The following is a 14,289-nucleotide window of genomic DNA, read 5'->3' as shown; positions in this document are numbered from 1 at the left end:
ATATATATAACACAACACATATAAAGGGACTTCGGAAAGTTTGTTGAAAAATGGATTTTTCCATGAACATTTAGAAGTCCCTTTGTGTGTGTGAGAGAGAGAGAGCCACAAAGTTTCAGATTGATTAGTAGACATGTGGAAACTGTCCCATTCAAGAGCTTAATTAGTAAAAAAAAAAAAAAAAAAAGAGCTTCATTAGTCACTAGGGAGATACAAATTGAAATCACATTGAGATACTACCTTATTCCCATTAGAAAGGCAATGATCAAAAAGGGGGGTGGAATTATAGGTGTTAGGAAAAATGTGGAAACATGAATCCTCATCCATCATTGGTGGAAATGCAAAATGGTAGCAAACTCTGAGTCAATTCAGACTCAGAGCCCCTATTGGACAGAGTAGACCTGCCCCTATGGGTTTCCAAGATTGTAAGATGGGTACTGGAGTTGAATGGAAAGCCTTGTCTTTCTCTAATGGAGGGGCTGGTGCCCTTGAACTGCTGACTGTGGTTACCCATCCAACAGGTAACCCTCTCTGCCACCAAGGCTCCTCGAAAGATAGGAGAGCTATTTTTAAAAACAGCATGGGAATTTCTCAAAATGTTAAACATATAACTCTCTACTGATTCACCAACCCTAATTCTTGGCGTAGATCCAAAAAAACAAAAGTGGGAATGCAAAAAGAAATGTGTGCACAAATGTTCATTGAGGTATTTTTCACAAAAGTCCCAATGTGGAAACATCTGAATGTCCATCAACATATAAATGGACAGCAAAATGCGGCGCATACACCCAGTGGAACACCACTCAACCATAAAGCTAAACAGAGTTCTTACAGGAGTGTGGGTGGCATAGTGGGTAACATGTTGGGCTGATAACCATAAGGTTAGCAGTTAGAATTCACCAGCAGCATTGTGAGAGAAAGATGAGGCTTGCTGCTTCTGTAAAGATTTACAGCCCTGAAAACCCAATGAGGTATTCTAGTCTACCCTACAGGATTGTTTTGAGTCTTCATTTACTCAACGACAGTGAGTTAATATGTGCCACACTATGGATGAACCTTGACAATACAATGTTGATCGAAATAAGTTAGTTCACAAAAGAACACAATGGTATGACTTCACTTACATGAAATACATAACTCTATAGAAACCAAAGCTTATTAGTGCTCTCTTGGGTGAGTAAGAGTGGGCATGGGGACGCTTTTGTTTGGGAAACACTGAGTTTGAGGTTAATGGTGGTGAAATAATGGGAAAGCAGAAAGAGGCACGGCTTATGCAGCACAAGTCTTGGAATCAATTTCACTGAGAAACTGGTTGGCGAACGTTCTGTTGGGTATATTTTCACCACAATTTAAAATGAAAGCATCTACCTGTTGTCTTGTGATTCCACCAAGTTGATGTGGAAATGTCATCGTATTACTCTCATGACTATACCTTTTATGATAATTCACCCTCTTTTTCTGGCTAGTTTTGAGATTTTTACTTCAGTGCTTGATTTTCAGCACTTTTCTCCAATTGGCTTCAGTGTTACATTCTTTTGACACTCCTAATTGAGCATTTGTAAAACATTCTGAATCTGGGGTGCTGTGTTGTCATATTTTCTTTATTTCTATTTATTCACTTTTTTTCTCTGTGATTCAAGGTGTATATTTTCTGCAGTCATCTAATTCTCTAAATCTTTTTCTTACTCATAATCACACCTATTAATTTCAGTTATTATTACTGTAGTGGTGAAATTTAAATTTAATTTTATAGATTACAATTATCTTAAGTAATTCCATATTTTTAATCTAGTTCAAATGCCACATATACTTATTTTAAAGTTAATGTCTGATAACTCCAATATGTGAATAATCTTTGGGTCTATATTATAATCAAGGTGTCCTGGATAAGGTCAAACTCACCAACCTCTCCTTGGGAGAAAGATGAGACGGTCCCTGTGTGGATTTACACTTTCAGAAACTCCAGGGAGCAATCCTACTCTGTACAGCAATTGGGACGTATTTTTGTACATTGCTGCGTGCTCACTCGGCCACTCTTGCTTCTTATCAGGATAATTAAAAACACTGAATTTCATTATAGATTTTTCACCCTTTACAACCATGAATATAGACTGACTCAGCTGGAAACCACAGGAGTATCTCCAGTTTACCTGAACATCTTGGAATTAGATGGCTGAAACAAGTAGACCTTTGCCATTTGGCCTAATGAACATATTTAGGCGCTTTTACTGAAACTACCAGTCAAGTAATGCAGAATACTATTTTCTTTGATTATCATTCAGTATGCTGTCGACTTGTCTTCAAAATAATCCAACACACCTAGGTTTGAAATATGCAGCATTATATTAGCAAGTTTAAATCTAATCCTCTGTTTCATATTTGATTACTAAAAAAATTAACCTTGCATAACTCTTCAATCATTTATTAAATTATTCCCAGTCTTTAAAATCATTCTCTTTTCTACTATAAGTTCTCTCCCTATTTTGGTAATTCACTTTTTGAATAATTTTCTATGGAATCCTATTCAAGATGCTCTAAAATGATATACAAATTATACTTAATGCTTACTTTTCTCTAATGTCTCTTATTTGTCTGCATTGAAACATTTTGTAGATCCATCCAATCTATACTCAGCCAAAAACACGTAATTCACAGACTAAATATCTAGATATAGATAGATACAATGGGACACCTGCCCCCCCACCAAAAACACCCACAAAAACAGAATAAAGCTTGCTGTGTAGAACTTTCATAATATGTATTGTTCCCACTAGGAGAACATCAAGCAACTTGATCTGAGTTAGTGCACCCAGTGGTGTTGCCTGGGAAGGTTCTCTCTGTCTCAGTAAATTTTTTTTCATAAAAGCAGTTTCACTCGAAACTCATTTTTTGATGGCCGATTTAAGAGAACAGAAGGCGGCTGTGAATTTTTTTTTTCCTGCTCTGGAAAAATGCCACAGAAACTGTTGTGATGTTGAACACAGCTTACAAGGACAGCGCTATGGGAAAAACACAAGTGTATACGTGCTGCTCTCATTTCAAAAAGGGTGAAATGTCAATGGATGACAAACATCATTCAGATGTCCATCAACTTCCCACATGGAGAAAATGTCGACAAAATCCGTGCCCTCATGTTCGAAGGCCAACGACAGATGACTGAAGAGATGGGGAAGTTATTTGGACTATCTTGGGGTTTGGTTCAGCGAATTTTAATAGAAGATTTGGGAAAGAGAAAGGTTGCTGCGAAATGTGTGCCTCGATTCTGACTGACCAGCAAAAAGAGTGCTGACTGGAAACATCCTGTGCTTTGAAAGAACAGCTCCAAAGTGACCCACACTTTTTTCCAAGGTCATTACTGGTGAGGAGATATGGTGCTATTCTCAGGACCCCGAAAGCAAACATCACGTAAGCCAGTGGAAGATGTCATCATCATCTTGGCCAAAAAAAGCTCGTCAAATGAAATCAAAGATCAAGACGATGCTCACTAGTTTTTTTTATGTCAGAGGGATCGCGCATTTGGAGTTCATTCCCCAGTTCAGACTGTTGATCAAGCTTTCTGGTTAGAGGTTTCAGAAAGATGGCAAAACAGCGTCTGACAAAAAAGGCCTGATTTATGGCAGTGGGGGCACTGGTTTGCCACCATGACAATGCAGCTGTCTCCATGTACCAGCTTTTCGCAAAAATCAGCAGGCTTCTCTTGTCCTATGCACCTGAGTCACCTGACCTTGCTCTGTGTAACTTCTTTTTGTTTCTACAAATGAAGAGGGACATGGAAGGACAGCCATTTGAGGACATAGAAGAAGTGAAGGGGGAAAATGAGGGAAGTGCTGTCAGCCACCCAGATGGGTTTGAAAAATGTTTCCAAGAATGGAATTGAAAATTTGACAAATGTATTAAGTGTAATGGAGAATACTTGGGAGGTGATATGGCTGTTTTGTAGAAATAAATAAATACATAGCTTTGAAAAAGAAATTCTAGATTTTGGGGGGTACTCCCACAAAGGTATTTCCTCCAAATTCACTTTTACAAACGCCTTTCTACCTCCTTGTTTTCTCTACTATATATGGACTTCGTTTTACTTACCCAGGTAACTAGTGGCTTCCTTGTCCCAAGGCCAGGTGGCTGCACCTGCAAGATCTTCTCGGACGGAACTGGCAAAGTAGACATTCAGGAAGTGAGTACTGTTGGGCTGCAGGGTCTCCTTCAGCTCCTTCACACTCATGTACGCCCTGGAGGTGCACGAAAAGGAGACGTCACACCCAGGGATCTGCACTTCAAGAACACCAGCGCTGTATCTAATCAGACGCTGCCACTCCCGATCAGCAGAGAGAGCGAGAACCCAAACAGATTGTTGTGTGGACTGGCATCTATGATCAAAATGGCTGCTAATGTTCACCCGCAATCAGTAGAAATGGCTAATGTTCCACATACCTCTCATCTACACCGATTTCAAGAAGCGAAAACAGAAGATATTAGTATTTATTTTTTCTAAACCTCAAATACTTCTTAGTGCCTTTTCTCTTCAGTAGGAAAAATAAGGTCTAAAATGATGAAATGATGAACACACATCTTTGTTCCTCTCAGTTTTGTTGGTTATTGAGATGGTGGGCAGTTCACTGAATATTAACATTGCTAACAAAACCAATAATGATTAATGCTTATCAAACAATTGTTATATGCTGACCCATATATGCATTATACAATTTCTATTCTCACAGTTCAGTTGGGGGAGAGAATACTAGTCTTCTTATTACATACATGAAGAAAATTATTTTTGGAAAATATAATTTATCCAAGGTCACAAAGTTATTAAGTAGGAGAATGATGACCACTAACTAATTGATATCATACCCATTTCTCTACTCAATATACAGCTCACTTCTTCAATATAAATCCAGTGAAACTGCTAATAGAATTACTCCCAAGTCAAGGTTAAGACGTCCTTCCAAATCCCAGTCCCTGGTTCTTTCAATCATATTGCATAGTTTCTATTATGATAGGAATTTCAATTGAACTTTATTTCAGCATATGCTTATGCTAAGCATTATCAGTTTGAAGAAAATAATGGATAACATACAAAGGTTAAAACAAAGAAAGATGAGGATATTATTTATATAGAAGAGAATAATACAAAGCTTCTGAAATGATTGCTAATTGCATAATCATTTCTCTTCTTTTTACATTAACTCATAAAAGCAGAGTGCATGGAGAGATGAGCATAGAAGATCAAGGGCATAAATTTGACTTGAACAGTTAAAACGTTGTCAGTTGATCCGCCTCCCATTTCCTGATACATGTCTGATGTAATCTGATTTTCAACTCATGCCTGACCTAATCCGGCTGTTCATATTAGGGTGTATCTCAGCGGTGTCATGTCATTGGGGGGGGGTGTCACTCTCTCGATGTTGTGTTACATGTCTTTCTGATTTGTGGTGTAGGAAACCCAGGATTGATACACCTTTAGGGGCAGCAAGTAGAATAAGGGTTCAGTCAGGCGTAGGGGTGGGGGAAGGGAGACGATGTCAAGGAGTCTGTGAAGAAAAAAAAGGTTTTTAAACTGATTGTGGTAGGAATTGTACAATGTTGCTTGACATGACTGAACTATGGAATGATATGTTATATGTATTAACTACAAGTTGATAACAAACTTTTAAAAACTCCACCTCCTTATTGATAATAACAAAACAATAAAATAAATGAATAAACAAACTACATACACAAAACAGAATACTCTGCGATGTTGCAGAATAATGAAGCTGTAAAACATCAGTACATACTATGGGTAACTCTGAAGGCTGTCATGCTTAGTGAAATTAGTCACAAAAGGACAAATGATGTATGTGACCACTAGTATGACAAGTCAAGAGAAGCTATACATATAGAAAGAAATATTCTTTCAGGGGTACCTGGGATGAGCAGGGAAGTCACTCACTAGAGAGCAAACACAGGAAAACCTGGGCAAAGTTAATGGCATGATACAATAAGAGATAGTTTCCCACAACATGTACAAGGTACATGAAGACCCTGTGAAGTATACAAGAGTAAAAGACCACAAAGATAAATTCTGTTGCATATACAATCCTGGAATAATTGTAAGAACAAAAAATATCCAGGACTTGATACATAGGTAGACCTGCAAGCTGAATAAACATTGAAAGGCTAATGGAAATACACACATAAGTATAAAGAAACTTCAAAAAGTTTGTCGAATAAATGGAATGAAAAGATAACAGGATTCCTCCACAAATTTTTTGAAGGCCCCTTGCCTATGTAGGTGCTGAAAATATATTCAAGGATATAGTAGATCAGGGAGCCACATTCTGAAAAATGTTAGCCACACCAATCACTTTAAACTTAGAGACACTGGGCTTGAGGATTTAGGACCACACTGCAAGGGACATCGAGGTCAGTTGGCACAGAGACAATGTTCTACATCTACTTTGATGAGGACCAACTGGGGTCTTCAATGCTTGCAAGCAGCCGTGCATGATGCAACTATTCTTCTCACCCCCACCGGAGCATAGAAGAATAAATACAACCAGAGACTCGAGGCAACAGTTAGTACAAAAGATTAATGGACAACCCCAAACCATAGCTCTGCAACCCTGATACCAGAAGAACTAGATGATACCCAGCTACCACTGAAGGCTGCTCTGATCTGGATAACAATAGATGGTGCTGGGCAGAGAAGGATGAAAAATATTCAAAATCATAAGGGAGAGAGAGACAGAGATTGATTTACTGGTCAGAAAGGGTTTAGTGAAATACCACCACCACCCCTCCTTCCATCCGTTCCCTCTACTTCCCATTCCTCACCCCTCTTCTGTGGCTGTCAGATACCTTTTAAGCCTGGAATTCTTTTTTTTCCCAAAGCAAATTCAGAATTCAAGAAGGGAAAGGAAAAGGAAGAACAGAAATAGAGAACCCACGGAGGAAGTATGAACTGTGTTCCTATATCGAGGGAATAACTAGTGAACTAATGTCACAACACAAATCCCACATAAGTTGTTGAATAGAAAATAAATTGGTTCTATGCACTTTCACCAAATCCACAATAGTTGAAAAATAAGTAAATAAATCACTCAAAACCCCAAACCTCTACCTCTGTCCTTACTGCCTTATGATACTCATTGAGTATCTCTCTTGGTGGCCTTCAAGGCACTCAAAAACTCACTGCCCTCTGGCCCATTTCAGCTCATGGCAATCCCATGACTGAGTAGACCTGCCCCTGTGGGTTTCCCACACTGTAACTTTACAGGAGTAGAAAGCCTCATCATTTCCCCCAAAGAACTGTTGGTGGTTTCAAACTGCTGACCCTGAGATTCGCAACCCACACAGTATTATGTTTGCATTTACACACAAAATTAAAGGTCTATTGAAATCACATGCACTATGGACCTGTTAAAAAACAACAAATAGTTCCTTTCTTTGTAGATTGTTAGATAGTCAGAGACCTTCGTCTTTCTGGCAGCAGCCAAAATTGAAACTTTACTATGAGCAAGGAGAGCATCTGTCCTTCTCACGTGCTATTTTAAGAAAGAACAAATAAACTGGGACTTAATAGTCTACTGGATTCACTGGATGCTTCCCCCTGTTTCATTTCAAAGAGAGAAATGTTTTCATCACAGTTTTAGCTGGGCAGGCAGCTCCTTTAACCTAAGGTGGAAACTCCCTGCATAGATTATTCTTCGCTGTTGCTCTTCGCGTAGACAAGCCCAGATTCTGAAATTTCTCAACCCAGAAGTGAATGTTAGGACAGCTCGACCCTTCTTCTCTTGTTTGCTCTGCCTCTCCTGCTCGCCTGCCAGCCATGCTTTTGAAGGCATCTATTTAACTCATAGCTTAAACAGATGCTGGCAAGGAAAAAACTACACAATAATAAAGAGATTTTATAAAAGATTATTATTGTATTCTTTGTCACAGAACCAAAACCTAGAATCATAGTAAAACAAAACAAAAAAGATCTTGCTAGTGAACCAAAAATGCTTATTTCTTATTGACGTATACTATTTTTGAAAGATTCTAAGCTCCAACAATCTAACTCCCATGAGTTGTCGTTTGTGATCAGAAGAATATTGATTTTCCTACTTTCTTAGAAAAAATGGTTGTTTGGGCTGTCATGTGATTTTCCCTGTACGTTAGTTAGAGCCCCTCTCATTAATCATAACTACAATTTCCTCGATTGACAAATTGAGGGTTTGGGACAATGCTGACATTAAACCAGCTCTTCAATCTGGAGACATTTCAATAGATCAAGAAAGGAAGAGAGAAAAGAGGAAGAAAAGAAAGAAAGAAGAGAGAAAGGAAGGACAGAAGAGAAGGTGGGAAAAGAAGGGAAGGAGGGAGGAAATTAACAAAAGAAAGGGACTCATGGACTGAGACTGCTCAGTAAGGGTATCAATGAACAAAAGGGATCAACAGTCTGTGTTTCTCTTCTAGGCTTCCGATTGAACTTAAGGTCTGGTGACTTTGACAGTTTCTTCTCCTTTCTCCTCCTCCACTTTCCCCAAACCACCATGCAACTAGCTTCTGTTATGGCTTCTCTGTCGTTTACCCATCTTGGCCACCCCATTTCTACATGCCCTCAACCGATCCATTCCACTCCTTTTGCTTGAGAACCTTCCAAAAAATCTCCTTCTCTACTACCAATCTCATCTCCCTCTCCCTTTGTGTTGGTCTGGGTACTTTAGAGAAACAAATCCACGGAAACTCATGTTTAAGAGAGAGTGTTATATAAAGGTTAAGTGAGCATCAAGAAAACATCCCAACCAGTGCTGCCCAAGCCCACAAGTCCAACATTAACCCATATGTCCGACACCAATCCACAAAGTTGTCCTCCATCTCACAAAACACACACTATGATCCTGACTGCAGGAAGAAAGCCAAATCAGTGAATGTGTAAGCATCTCAGTGCTGGCATGGGTTTCTACACGGCTACTCCAGCACCCAGGGCTGCATTGGGGTAGGTCCATGCGGCTTCTCCTCAGGGATGTCTTTCAGGAAGTGAGCCTTGCCAGCTGAAGCAAGGAACTGACTAAGGCAGCTGCACCCTGGTCCAACCATCACAAAGCAAGAGACCCGAGAGCTAGAAAGGTGAGGCTTACAGAGCCATTTATCCCTCCAGCCTTCAATTAACCCCACATGTGTTTATTGGCCAGGTTGGCACAATAAACTATCTACCTCACCCTTCTTGCCTATCCCCTCTCCAGTCATAAATGATCTTTCCAGATGAGAGTGTTTATAGCATGCTGGTGGTGAATCAGCTGGAATCATTAGACTCCTGCACTCCACCTAAATAAAGTTGGAAGTCAGCAAGTAATAGGTAGTGAGTAAAAATAAAATGTCTGCAGCCAGTTAAAAATAGTCATAATTAAATTAATAGAGAAAAGCCTTATTTTGTTAGAAACAAAGACTGTGATCAGATTATTCTCTAACCCAGAGGACAAAAGCATACATATGAGTATACCTGCTTTGCATGCAGAATGTTTTGCCCATATAACACCAATTCAGACATTAATCAGAGCTATTCAGATGTTAATCAGAGCTGAGGAAGATAAACCCCTTAGCTTGCCAACTAATGTGACCAGAGCTGGGCTCAAAATTAGGACAGAAAGAATGGATATTATTCTTAAATTCTTAGTTTAACATCTTACATTAAAATTGATTTATTAAGAAAGAGATTTTACCATCCAAAAGACAATAATATTCAGGGGGAGGTAAACTGATATAAATAAATGCAGTAAAAAGAACAAAGATCTTAAATTGACCAGGATTATGTATGAAAAGCGAGGTGAATATATCATTTATAGAATGATAGGAATAATTCAAGAATGAAACCAGAAAGAAAAAAGATCCCAAGGTGTCTTATAAAATGTTAAAGCCAATTTCAAAAATGGGCGTACTGAAAAACAAGGTATAAAGGAGCCCTGTGTGCATTGAGTCTGGGACCCACAGCCCTATTTCCCACACTTCCTCTTCTGAAGTGGAAAGGCAGCCTTCTCTAAGAACAAAACCAGATGCCCCCAAGGGCTCTCCGCCAATTCCTTCCACAGAAACAGTTTGTGCCAGAGTGCAGGTATTTTGGCAAGTTTAAATCTAAGGCATCCTATCATTGCTGTAAAGCATGATTTTTCTACCCCACCCCCCACTTCAAAAAAAAGGGGTTCCTTGCCACCTCTATTTCTTGTGCGGTCTGCGCAATGCATCTTCCTCTTTACCTGCTTCAGCAACACCTCCACTGTAACCCACACCCCGGGGCTTGTAGGTTCTCAGGAGCACAAAATGCAGCCACCTAGCTTTCCAGTGAACAGTCAGAAATGTAGCTTGTTCTCCCATCAAACACTTTCTGTCTCCGGCACGAGACCCTCGAGTGCATCACCATGCAGCGTTCGCTTCCTGATATTTCCCACATGGTCCCTCTATAGTAAAGGATTCAGTATGTGGCCCACAGGGAGCAAACACAATTTAAATCTAAGATATGAAGGTTAGTCACTCATGGAGCACCAAGCAAGCCAACAAGTTCATTCTGACTCATAGCAACTCTATAGGACAGAGTAGAATTGCTCACTCGGGTTTCCACAGCTGTAAATCTGCACACAAGCTACTTTGCTTTTCTTTCACTGAGAAGCTGGTGACTTTGAACCACCAACTTTTCAGTTTGCAGCCTAACATTTAACCTAATGTATCATCATTTCTTTTTAACAAAAGCGAAATAAAATAAAATAGAAATGAAACTCTTATGGGCACAAAGCAAGGTTGACCTAGTTAGGCAAAAGATGGCTTTGATATCTCGCGAGGGCAGGTTGCATAATTAACTCTGAATAAAGATACAGAAATGAGTCAGAATGTCAGCTGAGTATCTCAGCCTGAAAGTTGATTCTCTTAATAGCTATAGCAGTACTTCTCGTAAGTTCTGTTCTTAACTTGATGATATCATCCTTCAAAAAGTCCAGGAAACAACAAAGAGATCGTCTAGTTTGATTTTAATTCTCCCTATTAAGAAAGAATTCCCTACAACTGACATGGGGTAGATGAATTCTTGCAGTACAAGAAGCCATGACATTGTAGTATTCCCCACAGCCAACGCTGGTAATTCCAAGAATTCAAACTTTAAGAAAACATATTTCTCTAAAAAGAAGGAGTGATTCCATGGTCTAGGCAACTCAAGAAGAAAATGTTTGTTGGAGATGAAAAGACATAAATCTTGAAAATCAACTTAATGTCAGATTGTCCTAATTAAAGAGCACAAAGGAGGAAATGAAACATCAAAGAAAATCCTCTTCCATCAAAAGCCCTGTACTAAACTGAAATATTAAGATAATATAAAAAAATTATTATTCAATGTGAAGATAACATAATAAAGTTTGAATGTAGGATTTTGGAAGAAGGAATAGCATAAAGCTGTGAAAACTAGGATAAAAAAAAGGTATAGCTCAGAATCAGCATACACCCACCAAACAAAAAGACTGCAAAGAATAATAAATTTAAAACTCTCTATTTTTCAAGTAATAATGATAAATTGAACCCTTCATAGTCTATTTGCTAACAGTTAACTACTCACCGGTGAATGTATTCCAACTCACAGTGACCCTAAGCATGTCAGAACAGAACCGGGCTCTAAAGGGTGTTCAGGGGTCAACGATCTTTTTTAAGTAAATCGCCAGGTCTTCCCTTTGAGGTAGCTCTGGGTGGGCTCAAACCACCAACATTTTCATTAAGAGCCGACTACCATTTTATAAAACCCTGAGACCCCTTAATGCCATAGAAAGCAAATCAAACCTGGACCTTTTGAAATCTACCATCCAGTTATTTACCTGTGCTATTGATTTTCTCCTTGCAATGACAATGATCACAATGTATTGACTCTCAGCTATATGCCGGATATTTCATATATTTTTCTCATTTAATTTCACAAAAATTTATGAGGTTGGCATGGTTATTTCATGTTTCAGATAACAAACAAAGGCTTACAGAGACTAAACCACTTGCCCCAAGCCAAACAGCTTGTAATAGAACGTCGTACTCCAGAGCACACATTCTGGATTCTATTCTCACATTGGTCTCCCCATATCTCTTAGTCACTATATTGGACCCTCACAATGAAAAGACATATCCGGCATAGCTAGTGTTTAAGAAGCACAGCCTAGTGGATAAGACAACCATATAAGCATATAATTATACTATCAGATGGCAGGCACTGTATGTAATAGAGCTATGTATAAATGTATATGCAAGAATGAAGTGGAAAATGTGCTTGGAGGATCAGGCATCATAGGAGGTTAGGTAGATATTGTGGATTGGTTTGTCTACCGTTATTCTAGCTTTTGTGTCTTCCAGTTTAGAAGAACAGAGAATTTAACATGTGTGCTTCCCCAGCTCCTTGACTAGCAGGATCTGGATATAATGCACATCCTGTCAATCAATTGGGCCCTCTCGTTAGAGTTGGAAGGTGGCAGTCAGATGAAGAGCCTACTCTAACTGCTCCTCCCTTCTGCGTCTGCAGGCCTGATTGTTCAGCAGTACTCTAGTGCCCACTCACCAGGCATGTGGGTCTTGAGAAACAGATTGTGGGTCAAACATCTATTGCTCATGTGGACCTACAAGACACAGTGTAATTCAGTTGGCTAAAATAAGGGCAAATACGGGAGCCTGAGCCCCAATGTTAAAAGCTTCCCGTCTAGTTGCTTTAGGATTAATATAAGTTGTTATGAATCCATTTTTCCCATCCTCCTATAAAGATGTCAGGGAGATGTGATCAAATACCCTATTTAATCAATAAATCTTTTCTCCAAGGAAACTTACTCCTCAAAAAAAAAGCAGGAATAAAAGAAATTTGATTAGATTAGCAGCAGTGGCTCTCTAATCCCTGGACACCAGAAAGGCAGTTTGTTCCCAAAACCAAAAGTTCGGAGGCTTCCAACATCGTTACTTTCTGTCTGCGACAAAGGTAGCAGCTCCATCTGCGTGGTCATGTTCTAAAGGGACTTCTTCTTTTCATGTTCATTCACATAATCCTACAACCCAGGTCCTTCCAAAACTCTTATAACCAGCTGCCATCAAATGGACTCCAGTCATTGCAGCCCAGTATATGTCAGAGAAGAGTTGTGCTCAACAAGAGATCAGTGATTGATTTTGAAAGTAGATCACTAAGCCTGTCTCCTAAAGAGTCTCTTGAACTTCCAACCTTCCAGTTAGCAGCCAAGGACTAAAAGAACTTTGTAAACAACTAAATTGAATATTTTTTGTTTAAATAACTAGAATGGTTTGCTGCCACCAAATCTTGACTGATTCAAAGATGATATTTCCATTGTGTTTTCAATATTCAATTGCAGTTATTCAAGTAGGGAAGTCTGAAAAATGACTAAAGGAAACGAAATGTCCTAGTTGATGAAATACATTGTGAAATAATTGTTTTTGACTCAATGAGTATCTAGAATTATAAGAATTCAACCCAAGGTCCAAAATAACGGACCTGTTTTGGTACTTATGTAACCACTAGCATTCATCTTTGGGGAAAACATAGAGGTGCAAGAAGACTGAACAATATGTCAATTTCTCATATAGGAAAAAGAAGAAATTAGGGAAATACAGGTGAATGATCTCAGTCAATTCCTAGAAACATTTTCAAATAAATTCTACGGCGTAGATAAGAAGAATGTGACTACTGGGGCATGGAATCACTAGAAGAAGAAAAAGCAATGTGCAAAATAAATCACTACTTTGGTTATTGTTTTTGTGGTTTCTTTTGAGTTTCTGAAGGGGGAAGATTCCTCAGAGAAAAGAACTAATACAAAAGAACATTTGATCATTTCACTATGACATCTCTATAGGAGGGTGGGAAATTTGATTCTTAACAATTTATATTAAATTTTACAAAAATGGACAGGAACATTTAAACATTGACCCACAACTTTATATTTTCCCTTACTTCATGAAATAGTTTCATCAATTCCATAGAAAAATTCCTAGAATTTATGCTTATCAGATTTATAAATGACATTCATTTAAGAGAAATGTAATTGGTAGTACATAATTGTGCATATGAATAATGTTGATTCAGCAAGTGTTGTATTAGATACATTTCTACAACAATAAAAAAGAAGAGAAAAAAATAGAATAAAATCATCAACTAGGACATGAAAAGAAAACAGAGAGGTAGTTCATTGGCAGCCTAATAAAGATTCCAGTAGATCTTAAGTAGTTATAATAATGAGGTTGAATTCAGAAGACAAAATTAAAAGTTTCAAATGTATCTAGAATTATGAGAATTTGAGTGAAGGAATAAATAAA

The 14,289-nt window shown here is 38.5% G+C and overlaps 1 protein-coding gene across 1 annotated transcript in view; it reads right to left on the bottom strand.

Annotated features, from left to right (window-relative positions):
• Positions 1 to 14,289, bottom strand: part of PAPPA2 (pappalysin 2) — a 350,680-nt gene that overhangs the window by 201,269 nt on the left and 135,122 nt on the right. The window contains exon 3 of the mRNA XM_004706814.2: positions 4,084 to 4,229. Coding sequence (XP_004706871.1) covers positions 4,084 to 4,229 — 146 coding nt within the window. The remainder of the gene's footprint in view (positions 1 to 4,083; positions 4,230 to 14,289) is intronic.

The sequence above is a fragment of the Echinops telfairi genome, unplaced genomic scaffold (genome assembly GCF_000313985.2).
Source record: "Echinops telfairi isolate 266 unplaced genomic scaffold, ASM31398v2 ScPeMD7_7424;HRSCAF=8462, whole genome shotgun sequence".
NCBI lineage: Eukaryota > Metazoa > Chordata > Mammalia > Afrosoricida > Tenrecidae > Echinops > Echinops telfairi.
Note: the sequence above shows the minus strand (reverse complement) of the source record. Positions and strands in the feature narration are given on the sequence as shown.